Source organism: Mustela nigripes, chromosome 6 (genome assembly GCF_022355385.1).
Source record: "Mustela nigripes isolate SB6536 chromosome 6, MUSNIG.SB6536, whole genome shotgun sequence".
Lineage (NCBI taxonomy): Eukaryota > Metazoa > Chordata > Mammalia > Carnivora > Mustelidae > Mustela > Mustela nigripes.
Window position 1 is genome coordinate 106,941,888 of NC_081562.1, and position 15,533 is coordinate 106,957,420.

The 15,533-nt window shown below is 46.3% G+C and overlaps 1 protein-coding gene across 10 annotated transcripts in view; it reads left to right on the forward strand.

Annotated features, from left to right (window-relative positions):
• CACNA1C (calcium voltage-gated channel subunit alpha1 C) overlaps window positions 1–15,533 on the forward strand; it is a 641,635-nt gene that overhangs the window by 576,026 nt on the left and 50,076 nt on the right. For 8 of the 10 annotated variants that reach the window (XM_059403911.1, XM_059403906.1, XM_059403901.1 and 5 more), the window contains 4 exons: window positions 1,830–1,862; window positions 5,153–5,281; window positions 7,527–7,592; window positions 9,179–9,270. In XM_059403911.1, coding sequence (XP_059259894.1) covers window positions 1,830–1,862; window positions 5,153–5,281; window positions 7,527–7,592; window positions 9,179–9,270 — 320 coding nt within the window. The remainder of the gene's footprint in view (window positions 1–1,829; window positions 1,863–5,152; window positions 5,282–7,526; window positions 7,593–9,178; window positions 9,271–15,533) is intronic. The other 2 variants (XM_059403904.1, XM_059403908.1) reach the window with 1 other exon arrangement.

Consider the following 15,533-nt stretch of genomic DNA (forward strand, 5'->3'; position numbering starts at 1 on the left):
CCAAAGTGAGACTCTTAGGAGAGCTATCATTACCTGCACTGGGAACCCCAAGTAGGAGTCCCAGAGAGCCCCATCCTTCCTCTCTCTACTGCCTTCCTTGCTCCTCTTGATTTCTTAACTCCTACTGCAGAGCCGTATCCTAAGGATTCTCAGTACATCTTATTAAAATACTAAGATATAATCAAGATTATTAGAATACATGAACACAAATGGGTTCTCTAAATTGTCTTTCTGGTCCTGTTCTGGATGGGATCAACCCAGAGGATGGGGAGCTTTGACAGTTTTCAGGATAGATCCAAGAGGAGAGCAACAGGCCAGGCCTGCCAGGAACTCTTCTGATGCCCTGGCATTGCATGTACTATAGATTTGTCTCCGGCTGACCCTCACACTCCCTCCCCTAGTGAAGCTCTAGAAACACAGAATTACTAAGCTTTTAAGATGGGAGGACAAGCACTCAAGCAGCTAGAGATGTTTTCTGTGTGTGGTTGTGTGTGTGTATGCGTGTATGTGTGTTTCTATGTTCTTTCTCAGCCTGCTAGCCAAATTCTAGTGATTCCACAGCCTCCAGGCCTGTGGACTGACCTGGCAGCTGGTATTCCTCCTGAAGCAGAAACCAAGATATAGAATGTGCTCTCTAAGGGACTGGAGAGGTGTCCCTCCCCTTCTCTTCCTTTGCTTCCCCCTTTATCTCCATTACTCCCGAAAAAGGTCATCTTACCAATTTGCTGTAGGGAAGAAAAGGAATTTGCTGAGAAGTTCTTTAACAAATAAGTATTTTCAGTTTGCAAGTCAATGTCTAGTTGTGCACATTTCCATCCTTCAGAACTTCCATTACACGTTTTCCTTGTTTCTACCTCAAAAACAGAAACACAAGAGCAACCATCTGAAAGTGGAGGGTAAAAGCAAAGTCAGGACCTTCTAGAAAGAGTTAACAGCTCAAAATGATCAGGACCAATCAGGAGCTGAGTTCTGAGTGCTGGAGCCCAAAGCATAGGAGAACCTTCCCAGATACAGGCTCAAGGAATGGAGGTGGACGTGGGTTACTCACTAGTGGTCGGTTTCTTCAGCTCCTGCCTCAAAATGAACTCAGCAGTCAGACCCATGAGAACAGCTATTTTGGGTGTTAATAATAACATCCCAAATTATGTGCAGAGCTTTAAACGTAAGAAACATTGTTTCACACTGATGAGCCAGGCTCTCCACACCTATACACTAGTAGCTGAGTGGGGCCATCTCCCTCCTGAACCTGAGCTTGAGGACTAGCCCTGCGACAGAGGGGCGTGAGGACCACCTCTTTGGGGCCTCCTCAGTGTTAACTAAAACTGAGTTTTCCCCTCAAATTCAAGGGCCATTGCCCTTGACCTCCTTTGCTCACAAATATTTGGGCAGGGACATGCACTGGGACGTAAGCAAAGCCTTTCTCCTCCAGCTGGCAATGCTTGGGGTGAGTTAAATTGCAGAAAGTGCAACCCCTCCAAGGTTATCTTAGGACTCATAACTCATTTTAGGGGAAAAAAATAAAACCTACCCCCACAAAATTCAAAAGACCTCCTGTGTAACAAGCGCGTGAATTATTTCATTCGTGGCCAGTGATGGTCTTGAGTAGACAATGCCTTAGGGTCCTCCCTAGACAGGAGACCTATCTGTGCAGAGGCCACACTCACAGTGATGTCTCAGAAGCTGCCAGGCCTGTGCTTTGTATTTCTTTCACTTATTTCCTTTTGCCCTCTCCTGCCACGGTGTTGCTCCTGTGTTAGCCAAGACCTAGAGTACCAGGCATCTTCCTTGGAGACTCATTACAGCTTATTTCTATCTGCCTTTCTTTAAAGCCAGCTGAACATACCCAATGCTCTCCCTTTATGGTAAGACCGACCCTCCCAACCACGCTCTTAGCTTCTGTGACCCTCCTCTAACGTCCTCACTCTCACCCACCCTGATGCCCGGCATCTCTGGGAGCCCAGCCTCGCTCCCACTGCATGTAGCCGCCATGTCTGTCCTGCGCCTGGCCTGCCCGGTCACGTGTGAGCTGTGACGTGCTGTTGTGTAATGGTGTTCCTTTCCCTCCCTGAGCTTTCCTCTGGGTGATCATTCACTGTGATCTTGACCATCTAATGAGCCACCAGGAGAGAAGTGGACCCAAGGGTCATTTCCTGTTAAACATTCTGAGGACTTCACGGGCTAAAGTCTCTAGCTTTAATCCAATGTGGGAAATTTGTAGTGGGCACCCATGAGCACCATGGTCAGGGGCTCTTCAGAAAAGAGGAAGGACAGGGATGACCCAGGCGGGAGACAGAAAGTCAGGCGATGACTTCCACGAACCATCCAGTGTCTGTAACTACTGGCCTCCTATGTGCTCTGAGTTTAAGGCCACAGTAAAAGGTTGTAAGCTGGAATCTGTCACTGAGAGTGTGGCTGAATATCCAGGCATGAATTTTTCTAAATTCCTGAAGCTCGTTCAAATTAGGCTACACAGAAAAACAAACTCAGGGGTTTGATGGGAGCATTCCTGATATAGGACCGTGATCCGCTTTGCCTAAAGTGATAGATGCTGCCAGGTGTGACCTTGACGTCTCCTTGGAACAGGCTTCTCTAAAATCTGCCATCACACGTTTCAAAACGGAGTCAAGTGTGAGTTTTTAAAAGGACAAGTGAGTGGGTTGATTCCCTGAAAGTCAGCGGACGGAGCCAAGATTGGGTCAGCGAGTGGTGCTTCCTAACACAGCCCCTCCCAGGCTGGCTGAAAGGCTGCCCAGGAAAAGGCTGAACCCGGGCATCCTACCCTACTTACCAGAGGTGGCCCCTGGCATCTCCTGACTCCCTGCATTGTCATTTGGTTTTTTGGAGGACATTTCTGTGTCTCTGTAGAAATGTATTTATCCTCCTAGAGCATTAGGAAACTGCAGCTACTGGCGGCGGCGGGGGGGTGGGGGGGTGGGGAGCGAGTTTACAGGGTGGGGGATTTGAACCCAGCATGGAATTTAAACTGCACGATTGACTTTTCCTTTTTCAACTCGTCAAATCCAGATGCCCCTGTGGCACCAACTTCTCAAACTCTTGACACTCGCAGCTGAACTTCCCCACTTCAGCTTGTTCTTTCTTCTTTTTTCTCTTTTCCTGAACATGGTGGAACTGACAGCTGAGTTATAAAACCCTGAGCCTTCTCTGCCTACTCCTCTGTGGGAACACAACCTCCTTTTAAGGAAAGAAAATAGAATTTCAAGTAGATACATGGATGATAGAAATGCAGAGATTAAGGGCATCAAAGGCTTCAAAATGGGCAGGCAGTGTAGGGCCCCAGGGTAGGACCAGGGCTCTGGCTGGCTGTCCCTCCTGGGCTCCAGAGCAGCCTGTGGAGCAGCCCCCCAACCCAAGCCCACAGGTCACCCTGCCTGAGGGGAACAGGCCCCCTGTGCAGACCTGAGGCACTGGTTTAAAACTCAAAGAGATATTGTGACTCTCCCCCAGTCTGGGGAGTCCAGAGAGTAGGAGAGACCCTCCGGCATGGATTCTGCAGAGCCCTCCCAGGGCAGAACGAGGGTATGCGGGCAAGGCGCAACCGCCTCTGGAGCTTTCTGCCACCCTCGTGGGTTTCCCGTACGGAGCAAGAGTAAGATGGGTGACCTCAGGTACCACTGGCCATGTCCATGACAGTCAGCAGGCTACCAGGTTAGAACAAAGGGCCGCTGGGGGCCCTCAGGGGCACTCAGGATTTTCAGAGGGGCAAACAAGGTGTGGACGTTGTCAGGGACGATGGGCCTGAAATGCTTGAAAAGAAAGCAGAGAAGCAAGAAGTGGGGGAGGGGGGGGCCTGCACAGATCCTCCCTGCCAGTGACCTGGAGACTCCTCCTCCCTTGAGGGTCGCATGGGACAGGAACAGTAACAGGAAGCCTGAAGGTCCGTTCTCTCCTGGTGCCAAAAGGGCTGGGTGAGCTGCACTAGCTCTGGGGAATGGGTGGAGGGCTCCCAGAGGGCTCTCAGCACCAGCTTTCTGGCCAGTGCAGGCTGGGGGAGGGTCGGGGGAGGTGGTCAGTCTGTGTTGTTCTCAGGTCTGGAGGCAGAGGGTGACAGGACAGCCCTGGTCAGGCACCTGCCTCAGCCCCAAGCCCTCCGGGTCCCACACGTTGAGGAGGGCCCTTGGCCAGCAGACTCCAGCAGCCCTTGCACCAGGTTCCTGCCTCCGCTTGGCTTGGCCCGCATCCAGTTCTTCCTCGACTTCTCCTTGTCCCTGGGCTCCAGGACTCCCCTGAGGAGATGATCTGCCCTAAGCAGAATCCTTCTGTCCTCCTACACCTGGACCCGGACCTATCTAGGGCTCACTTCGAGTGTGCCTCCCACCCCTTCTGGGATCTCCCACAGTCTAGAAAGGGTTGGGGCCTCCCAGAAGCCCCACAACAGAGGGGAGTAGCAGGGGAACAGCTTCAGCGTCTGAGGTGAGGCAAGGGCTTGCAAACAGACACTCTCCGTGGGCTAAGCAACACCCCTATCCCTACTGTCCCTGCAGCCACGTGGGAAGAGGTGGCACAACAAGACATCCGGAGTCCTGAGCTGCCAGAGCACCAGATCCCTGCCGCGGGTACCCCACTCCAGCCCTATTCTCTGTCAGCCCTCCCTGCCCACCAATGCCATCACCCCTCTGGCTGGGATGGAGGCCACGACCCCCCCAGCCACCTTGCTGAGTGCCACATCGCACTCGGGATGCACGTCACCCTGCCAGGCCCGACGTAGACTGTGGCTGCAATCTCAGCTCGCAGCCGAGGGTGGGTGCACCCAAGGCAGCTCGCTTTCGGCCTAGATTTCAAAGCATATGGAAGTTCCTTATGGAATCTTCGGTAGCTCCACCCAGGGGTTAAAAATCAGGAGTGAAGGGGAAAAGGGGAGACCTGATAAACAGGGTCATAGGCTCAGGGGCCTGGGTACAGCTTGGCTTGGCCAAAGTTGTCAGGCCTGGGTTGTCTACCTGGAAGAGGGGGCAGCTGGCCTCCTCATCCATGGCCCAGGGCAGAGAAGCTAGTGCAGCTAACTTTGCCCTGCCCTGCCCGACCTCCTCCCCAACCAAGGGCTGTGCTGCTCAGAGCAGGGCCCACCTCGTTCTTGCCTGCACCTCTCTTGTTGCTGTGTTAACTACCACCTCCTATTGCCGATGGATTCCAGAACGCAGAGGAGAACTCCCGCATCTCCATCACCTTCTTCCGCCTCTTCCGGGTCATGCGCCTGGTCAAACTGCTGAGCCGAGGGGAGGGCATCCGGACCTTGCTGTGGACCTTCATCAAGTCCTTCCAGGTAACCACCTAGCCCTCAGTGGGCTACAAGAAGAGCATCCTTGGCTCCCAGAGTGGGTGCTGCACCAGGGGCTGTACCCAGCTCCCCCGGAGCTCCCTGAACAGGAAGCAGTGCCACTAAGAGTCGAGGGCCAGCCTTACCTTGCTACTCAGCAGCTGTGTGACCGCAGTCTCCCTCTATGCCCTTGCTTTCCTCCTATCTATAATGAGAACCCAGGACTCTGTCTGTGTTTTTCAAAAGCATGCTCCTGGAGCCCCAGATTTCCCCCAAAGCCGGGGTAAAAGAGAGGCTGAAGTGGCTCTGTTTTCTTCTCTCATCCGTGCATTTTTCTGCAAGAATTTACTGCACAAAGAGGTTTTGTGGTGGAAAAAAATTGAAAAACATGGGCCCAGATGATCTGATAACCTCTGGGCCCCTCCCACTTTCAGCATGTTTAGGATCCAGCTGTCACCTTCCTCCCAATAGACATTTCTGTAATGTCTGCTGTCCACACCTGTTTGTAATCTCAGCCAAACTCTCTAGGACCCTGGTGTCACTCCACTCAAGGAGACATGGTCGCCTCCCAGGGGCCCAGGCTTGCCTAACTATAGGATTAATTCTCTTTTCTCAGCCATTATTTTCCATCTGTGAAAACAGAATAATGATCGCCCCTGGCCATCTCTGAGGAGTGTTATGTGAGTTTGAAGTTAAAGAGAAGCAGACTCCATGAGGTCACTTGAGTTCCTTAAAGATGAGTGGCGTAGGGACCCCTGCATAAACGTCCATGCTCTTCCCTAGCCCGACGCTGAAGGCAGCTTCTCCTTGCCCACGGAAGCACCACTCTCGGGCTTCCCTACACTAAAGGATTCCTTTCACGTGCCCCACTCTAGCCAGTCTGGGCCCAGTTATAGGCACAGAGGAGGTCCCTGGTCCAAATATGCCCATAACTGAAGGTGCAGCCAGAGGCAGTGCTCTGCGGCCAGGTGCCTGCCTTGCTTTGGAATCCTCTCCCAAAGGCACAAACACCATTCCAGGCAGCCTCCAGCCCTGGGACTCATCGGCCCAGGCCCTTGACTGGCCCAGCCTGGTTGCACTCCTCATAGGCAGCCCTCTGCCCACCAGGCCTTTCTGAGGAGCTGCAGCTGCCCTCCCTGCTAGCCCCACCTACCTCCCGGTAGGTGCCATACCCGGTTCCCCAGTCCCTGGGAATCTGAGGATTCTAGGGAGAGCAGGACTGGGGGCTGACCCTATCCGTGAGATCCCATGGCCATGAGGACTATAGAGGCCGCCAGCATATTTCCTCCCCGCTCCCCCACCCACACACATACCTATTTCCTAGGAAAAGGCGACAGACCTTGGTAACTGTGAGGAGGGGCCTGAACGTGGAGCCCAGCTCCAACCAGATGGAAGCCCCGTCCGTGCGATCTCGCAGTGCCATCTAGTGGCGGGTGGACGCCTGGCAAGGCATTTCCTAGCCTTGAACGTGTGGCTGCCTGGATTCCAGAATAGGCCCTGAGCCCCAGAAGGCCTCTCCCCAGGAAAAGTGGCAGGGACTCTGGAAAATTAAGTTGTCTGCCAGGCAGATCATGCATGGAGTGAATAAAATATATGGGACCCGAATACGTGGGAGGCATCGCACTCAGCCTTTTGTAAGCCTTCTATCGTTTAAACACCACAGAACCCCTGAGAGGTCATTACTCTTCTCACTTTTCAGAAAAGGAAACTGAGGCTCAGAGAGGTTAAGTCATATGGCCAAGCTCTCATGATGAGAAAGTGACAGAAATCAGATTTGAGTCCATGATCTTTCTTCTACTTAAGTTCTCCTTAGTAATTATTTTTATTATGACTAGTGGGATATCATCGAGCTACGTAAAGGAAGGGTGTAACCTGCCTCCACCCACACCTCCCCAGGAAACCCTAGGGTGTATCCTTCACGGCTTTCTCCCTACTCAACAAAGGCCTATGTCTAGTTGGAGGACATTTGTTCATGCTTGATTGTTTTTACTAAAGCGGTATCCTACTATATGTATCTGTTACTCTGCAGCCTGCTTATCTCCGTGCACCACACTGCTTCTCAGGTGATTGAAACCAAGGGAAAATGAGAGGTCAGTGCCATGGTTCAGGCCTTTTCCTGGTGCCCAGATCTTCTGTGGGGGCTCTTGGAAGTGCCCCCCCCCCCCCAAAGCCAGGTCGCAACACTCCCCGGGAAGGGATCTGGTCAGCCATCCCCCACTGGCCTCACATGGTCTCCTGTGCTTCCTTCCAGGCCCTGCCCTATGTGGCTCTTCTGATAGTGATGCTGTTCTTCATCTACGCAGTGATCGGGATGCAGGTAGGACAGCCGGCCCACTGCTCCTCGGCCTCTATTTCTCTTCCCGCCTTCCAGGCCCATGTTCCCAGACATCTCCCTCTTGCTCCTGATGCTCCCTCCCTCTGCTTCCACTTCTGAGGCCAAGAAGGTCAGAAGAATTAGAAAACCCCTTCAAACGGCATCCTGCATGTAGCAGGGTGAACGGCCATGTGCTGCCCTCACTTCTCTCCCCTTTGCCCTGGGCCTGGTCTCTGCTCTCTGTAGGGAAAACCACTCCCCGACTGACACCGAGGGCCTCAGGAGAGACAGGTCCTTCCAGAAAACAACACGAAGAGTGTGTCAAACAGACCCCTCCCCTTGCCCAGGTCTGACAGCCTGAGAACTAGCCCCCACCCAGCTCCGTTCTGGAGGGGCTAATGACAGAGAAGGGTGGAGGAGAAAGGGAAAGAAAGAAGGAGGAGGGAGAGGGAGGGAGGGAGGAGGGAAGGCGGGAGTCAGGCCGGCAAGCTCTCCCCATCAAACACGCAGCAGTTTCAAGGGCCTCCCCTCACAGGTGCCCACTGCACGTTCCCCTACCTCCAAGCCAGCGGCATTCTCCAGCCAGCCTCTCCTGGGGGCTCCCGAGAGCGCCAGAGCCCAGCACTCACACCAGCCAGGACTTTTCCTTAGTGGCTCCTAAAGGAAGATTCCCCTGTTTATTCTTTGCAGAAAGACCCCGGGTTCCTAGGCCAGAATCTTAGATAAAAAGAGCCACCCTGCCACCTCACCAAGGGCAACGGCTTCTAAGATAGGCATAGCTCTAACAGGCCACAAAAAATAAGGGGACCACTAATTTCAGGGATAGATTAAGCTTGCCCACATTTCAGATTGCGCCAAAATCCAAGAACTGAATTTAGAAGAGTAGACATCTGGGCTGAAATGGCAATGAAAAGGAGGCCAGAGGCTTGAGTTCTGAGGACCTAATGGTGACTATAATTGGTAACAGTGCTGTGTACTTGGAAGTGGCTGCCAGTAGATCTTAGGCATTCTCACCACACACACACACACACACACACACACACAGCTACTATGTTAACTGTGGGAGGTGATGGATGTGTTAATTACCTTGGTCTTGGTAATGATTCTACAAGCATTGTATATCAAATCACCACCACACTGTACACTTTAAATATATACAATTATGTTTGTTAATTATTTCTCAATAAAGTTTTTTTAAAGAGAAAAAATATATATTCTCAAGAATTTGTAACCAAAAAGGACACCTGAGAGCACTCTGTGCCCAAAGAGAAGCATGGGGCTGGTAGCAGTGTCCACCTGCTCTCAGCCCAGCTCCCCGCTGCCTGGCAGGACCTCTCTGGAGGACCCATGGGTATTTTTCTTCTTACATCTGTCCAGTGTGGTGGATGGAGATCAGAGGTTGGATGGGGCAGCAGGTTCCTGCCCCTATGAGGCCCTGTCGGGTCACACCAGGGGACTCAGTTCAGCTATTGGGCTGGCCTGACTCCCAGTCAGCCAAGACCTCTGAAGAGATGACTGAACAATGGGTGGGAACTAGGAATCTGTCTGCCCACACTTCGCTGAATCTACTTTTCTCTCCCCCTGCTTAGGTGTTTGGGAAAATTGCCCTGAATGACACCACAGAGATCAACCGGAACAACAACTTCCAGACCTTTCCCCAAGCTGTGCTGCTTCTCTTCAGGTGAGTCTCTGAGGACAGATGCTTACAAACACCTCCATGACGCAGCCCTGAGGTCTGGACATAGAATGCAAGGGAACCCTTCCAGGGGAGCAGGCAAGGAGGGAAAAGATGGTGGATCTCCCTCCCTGCACTAGAAAGCTGGCATTTCGGTGCTATTTGTAATACTTCCCACTGAGTGGCACACAGGTCACTGACAAACCTGCCAGTAGCCCCCCCAAAATGCTAGAGGATCACAAGTCAAACACCGACAGCACCCTGGTCTGGAAGCCAAACAGCTCAAAGCCAAGCCTGTGACACATTCGCTTTGGGTAAGACACCTAACTTCTCTGAGTCTCGGTTCCCTTGCAAACAAGTACAGCTGCCAATGTCAATGCCATGTGCTCTATTGGTTATTATGTCCTCATGAACTTAGTGTCCTCCTCATTAAGCCAGCCATGAGCCTTCACCCTTCCCAGAAGTCCATGGCCTCAGGCCTAGCTGGGGTCAAGAGTGTTTCTCAGCCTGCTTCTGACTGAGTGAGTCCATGTCGCAGCCTCCTTCTTCCTCCTCTGACTCCTAATGACCCCCTTGCTTTGTCCCCTTGGTCCTTCTCACTCTCCTGTTCCTCACAGGCTGGGCTGCTAGAGGAGACTATCTAGACCATCTAGACCGGGGCTGGTAGATGAGAACTATTTACCCCATCCCTGGACCAGATGATTTCTAAAATCCATTCCAGCTTATATACTCTACATGTTATGGCCCTGGGAGAGGCAGGGAGTTCACTAACTCCCTGCCATTCCCGGGGTCCCTTTCCAGAAGATCCAGAAATCCATTCTCTCAGAGAGCCCCACCTTCACCGAGTTCTACAGAATCCTTTCCCCACACCCAAGCCCAAGTGTCATTATTACTCAAAATGTATTAAATCAAAATGACAACGCTTTAAATATCAGTGAGACATTACCACCTCCCTCAGATGGTGGACTTTGAGAACACAAAGGCCGCTTTAATCCACAATCTAACAACAACACTTAAGCCTGTGCCATATTTAAATACCAGAGCTGAACCCAGATATAAGACTGAGCACATGGCTCCCTCTCCCCTCCTTTCCTAAATTTCTTAATGACAGCAGGTATTTCTTAAAAGAATAAACCCCTAACAGTACTAAGAAAGAAGGTTTAAAAAAAAAAAAAAAAAAAAACCATGGAAGAGTGCTATGAATGAACAAGGAATTTCTAAATGGAAGGAACCAGAAGGGATTCAACTGACAAAGGAACGAGATCTAAGGAAAACCTATCCCCAAGAATGTGTGGTCTATGGAAGAAGTGAGAGCAGTTCCAGGATTGGCAGGTAAAAGGCCCGGAAGAGACCTGGGGCCATGACAAGGCTGGCTCCTCAAAGGACCTGTGTTTGGAGAGCAGTTGCTTATGCTCACAAGCTGAAAGGAGCAGCACTTGCCATCACGCTCCCGGGTGTTGGGGTCTGAGAAGTAGAGCAGGTCCCCCCAAGGACCCCTATCCTCAAAGAGAGGCTACCTCCCCACCTCCCCTGGTGGCACATGTTCTGTTTCTTTCATGGTCCCCAGAGAGGCTCTGGAATGAGAACTTGATCTGCAGAGATGTGAACTGGTCCTCAATCACAAAGAACAGTCAATAATAAACCCAAAGTCTTTGGGGGGAAACGAATACCAATAAAGATAAATAATCCTCAGTTAGCAGATGAATGAGCACAAGAGGAGGAAAAAGAACATATAAAGCCATAAGATTTGAAAATAAATATAATTCATATCTTTAGAGAGGCTGCAGAGCATATTACATCTATTGAATTAAAAAACAGAAGACAGAGGAGAAGTCAATATTAAGTCATTATTAAGAAGAACAAATTAAAGAGACAACTCAGGAAAACATCCTTGTTGAAATATTCAGAAAATGGGCACAGCTAAAGTATGAAATAATGGGCTGAAGGATCAAATCTAGGGTTCTCTCAGTATACAGCCAAAAGAACCAGAAGATTAAAAATATAAATAAAATATATATAAATATACACTTATTTATATATAAGGACAAAAGACAAAAAGATTGAAAATATAAATAAAATACATATAAAATATATATAGAAGTTAATATAAATCAAAGTTATAATAAAAGTTAATATTTATCATTCTAATACAAGTTCAGGTACAAACAACAGAATGAATGGAAAGAATGAAATCAAGAGATGATCAAAGAAAATTTCAAATACAGATATGAGCCTTCAGGTTGAAATGGCTTACTAAGTGCCAAATAGGTTTGTCAAAAAGTCCCTTCATCAGACACTGTATGAAGAAGTTTTAGAATACCAAGAATAAAGAAAATACCCTAGAAGCATCCAAGAGAAAAAAGTGAGTTATTTTCAAAAAAATACCAATTTTCCTTAGACTTCTCATTAACAAAAGTACATAATAGAAGACAAATAATGTATGCAATATTATGAAGAAAATATATATGTGTATCTTTTTATTTGACATAGAGAGAGAGAGCCCAAGTAGGGAGAGCAGCAGGCAGAGGGAGAGAAGGAGAAGCAGACTCCCAGCTGAGCAAGAAGCCCAATGTGGGACTTGATCCCTGGACCCTGGGATCATGACCTAAGCCAAAGACAGCCGCTTAATTGACTAAGCCACCCAGGCACCCTAAGAAAATATATTTTGAATGGAGATGCCTGTAATACAGCCTAATTAGCATTCAAGTAACAAAGCAAAATTGATTCCAAAAGTGTAAGAGCTCAGAAAGCTTACTCCCTTACATAAACCTCTGAAACAACTATGCAAGGATACCCTTCTACAGAATGAAAAATTAATCTAAGATATTGAATGAAGAGAGTAATGGTATTAGTAAAGTAACCATAAAGTTTTTAGCTATGAGTTATGAGCAAAGAAATCATAAAGCTCATATTAAATCTAAATAATTATTAAGGGAGGTATTATTTATTAAATAATTATTGCTAATTTCTAAGTGTAATAATTATTTTGTGGTTATGTAAAACATATTGTTTTATTATTTTCAGAATGCATATTGAAGTATTTAGGGTTGATACAATGATATTACATGAGGTGTGGGATTTGCTTCAAGATATCCCATCATGGCGATAAAGGATACAGAATGGGGAATATAGTCAGTGGTACTGTGATACTGTTATATGGTGACAGATGGTAGCTACAGTCATGGTGAGCTATGGAATCACTATGTTATACCCCTGAAACTAATGTAACATTGTGTGTCAATTCTCAATTTTTTTAAAAAAATTTATTTATTCATTTTAGAGAGAGAGAGGGAGAGAGAGTGTGTGCATGTACAGGGGGAGGGGCAGAGGGAGAAGGGGAGAAGCAGGTTCCCCACTGAGAAGGGAGCCCCATGCTGGGCCCACACTAAGCTCTGGCCCAGTCTCCATCCTGAGATCATGACCTGAGCTAAAATCAAAAGTCGGATGCTTAACAAACTGAGTCACCAGGCGCCCTTCCTCTTTCAGTATTTTTAAAAGGTGAGAATACAAAAGAATAAAATAAGATAATAAAATAAAATACTCCAACCAAAAAGGGTAAAGGGGGTTGTTGGGGAAGTAGATGAAACACACACAGCAAAATATTGATGTTTGTTAGGATTGGGTGATGGGTACATGGGGTTTCTTTGTATTTTCTACTTTTGTATATGGTTGAAAACTTTTGTAATAAATTTTTTAATAAAAAATAATAACTATTAAGGTAAAATTTCCAAAACCTTAATAGCAATTTGGAAGTGAAATCCTATGTTATCTCAACAAGGTAGGAAGAATGAGAAACATGAAAGTGTGCTGACATTCTTCTCTTGTTTATGGAAAAGAAACAGATATCGTTCAATCTATACACAGCCAGTGGAAAGTGTATAAATAAGTACATTAAATATTTGAAGGTAAACCATTAGAGAAACAGAAATGGAATATATATATTCCAAATCTCTAGATGGAAAAGAAAAAAAACGCACAAGGAAAGCCTTAACAATTCTGCAAAAGGAAAGAAAGACAAAAGAAGGAAGGTGGGGTGGGGAGAAAGGGAAGGGGAGAGGAAGGAAAAGAAAATTAGAAAATAAAACAAGATGGTAGGAATAAAAACAAAAATTAATCACTAAAAATTCAATTTCTCTATTAAAAGATAGATACTCTAATGTTGACTTCAAGAAGTCTAATTGCAGCCTGTTTATGATAGAGTAAAATAAAGGAATGGGAAAATAAAGGAATGGAAAAAGAATACCAGATAAAACTTCAAAAAAAAATAGGTGTAGTAATAACATCAGAAGAAATAAAATTCCGGGTGAAAAGCATTAAACAATACAAAGAGGGATATTTGTTACTGATAAAAGGTATAATCCACTAAGATTACAAAACAATCATAAAACTACATGGAAACATATCAAAGATACTAATGAATGATAAGGGGAAAATGAACACACACACACACACAATGGGAGACATGTAAAAACATGACAGAACAAATAGAACAAAATAAAAGAAAGGGTAAAAAAAAATCTAAAAATACAACTGATAAATTTAAGTAAATTTGTAATCAATAGATGACCCAAAAAAGTACTTTTTTTTTAAGAACTCAGAAACATTCATAAAAATTGGCCAAGAATTAAGTCACAAAGAAGAATTCAATAAATTCTAAAACATCTCTAACTTCAATACAACAAAAATTAGAAATTAACCATAAAATTGGTAGTTCCTCCAAAATCTACCCACTTAAATGTTTTGAGCCACTGTTCTTTTTTTTTTTAAAGATTTATTTATTTATTTATTCATTTGGCACAGAGAGAGAGAGATCACAAGTAGGCAGAGAGGCACGCAGAGGGAGCAGGGTAAAGCAGGCTCCCCGCTGAGCGGAGAGCCTGATGAGGGGCTCAATCCCAGGACCCTTTGTTTAATATAATTATCTGTTTTGTGTCTGTTGAGTTTGAGGGGCTTTATAGATCCTAGATATCAACCTTTTGTCTGTACTGTCATTTGCAAATATCTTCTCCCATTCCGTGGGTTGCCTCTTTGTTTTGTTGACTGTTTCCTTTGCTGAGCAGAAGCTTTTGATCTGGATGAAGTCCCAAAACTTCATTTTCGCTTTTGTTTCCTTTGCCTTTGGAGACATATCTTGAAAGAATTTGATGTGGCTGGTATCGAAGAAGTTACTGCCTATGTTCTCCTCTAGGATTCTGATGGATTCCTGTCTCACGTTGAGGTCTTTTATCCATTTCATGTTTATCTCTGTGTACGGTGTAAGAGAATGGTCGAGTTTCATTCTTCTACATATAGCTATCCAGTTTTCCCAGCACCATTTATTGAAAAGACTGTCTCTTTTCCACTGTATATTTTCTCCTGTTTTGTCGAAGATTATTTGGCCATAGAGTTGAGGGTCCATATCTGGGCTCTCTACTCTGTTCCACTGGTCTATGTGTCTGTTTTTATGCCAGTACCGTGCTATCTTGGTGATCACAGCTTTGTAGTAAAGCTTGAAATCAGGTAACGTGATGCCACCAGTTTTATTTTTGTTTTTCAACTTTTCCTTAGCAATTCGGGGTCTCGTCTGATTCCATACAAATTTTAGGATTATTTGACCTGAGCTGAAGACTGAGGCTTAACCCACTGAGCCACACAGATGCCCCTTGGGTCACTGTTCTAAACTCACAGCTGAAGCTATATACTTCTTAGAAATTAAAGAGTTAGAGCAGTACATCTTAAATTTACAAAATGTGCCAATCAATACCAAAGAAAATTTCAGAGCTAAAACTTGTTTTATAAAATCTATAATAACTAAACTAATGAATGGAAAAAGAATAGCAAATAACCCCAAAGTATGAAAGAATACACTTATTAAAATAAAAGCAGACACTAATAAAATATAAAACAAAAATATTTATCAATAAACCCTAAAACTAAGTTCTTTGAAAAGACCAATAAATAGACAAACTCTTGTCAAAACCAATTTTTTAAGAAAGGCACATCAGGAATAAGAAAAGTAACACAATTATAGATATGGAAGAGATTTTTAGAATGATAAAATATTATGAACAAATTTATGCCAATATATGAGAAAATTTAAAAGTAGATGATTTTATGTAGGAAAATATAAATCACAAAATTATCTTAAAGAGAATTTTTTTAATTAACCAAATAGAAACTGAAAAGATAGTCAAGGTTTTGGTCCTCAGAAAGTTCCAAGATCCAGGGACACCCAGATAGCACAGTTGGTTAAATGTCTGACTCTTGGTTTTGGCTCAGGTTGTGATTCA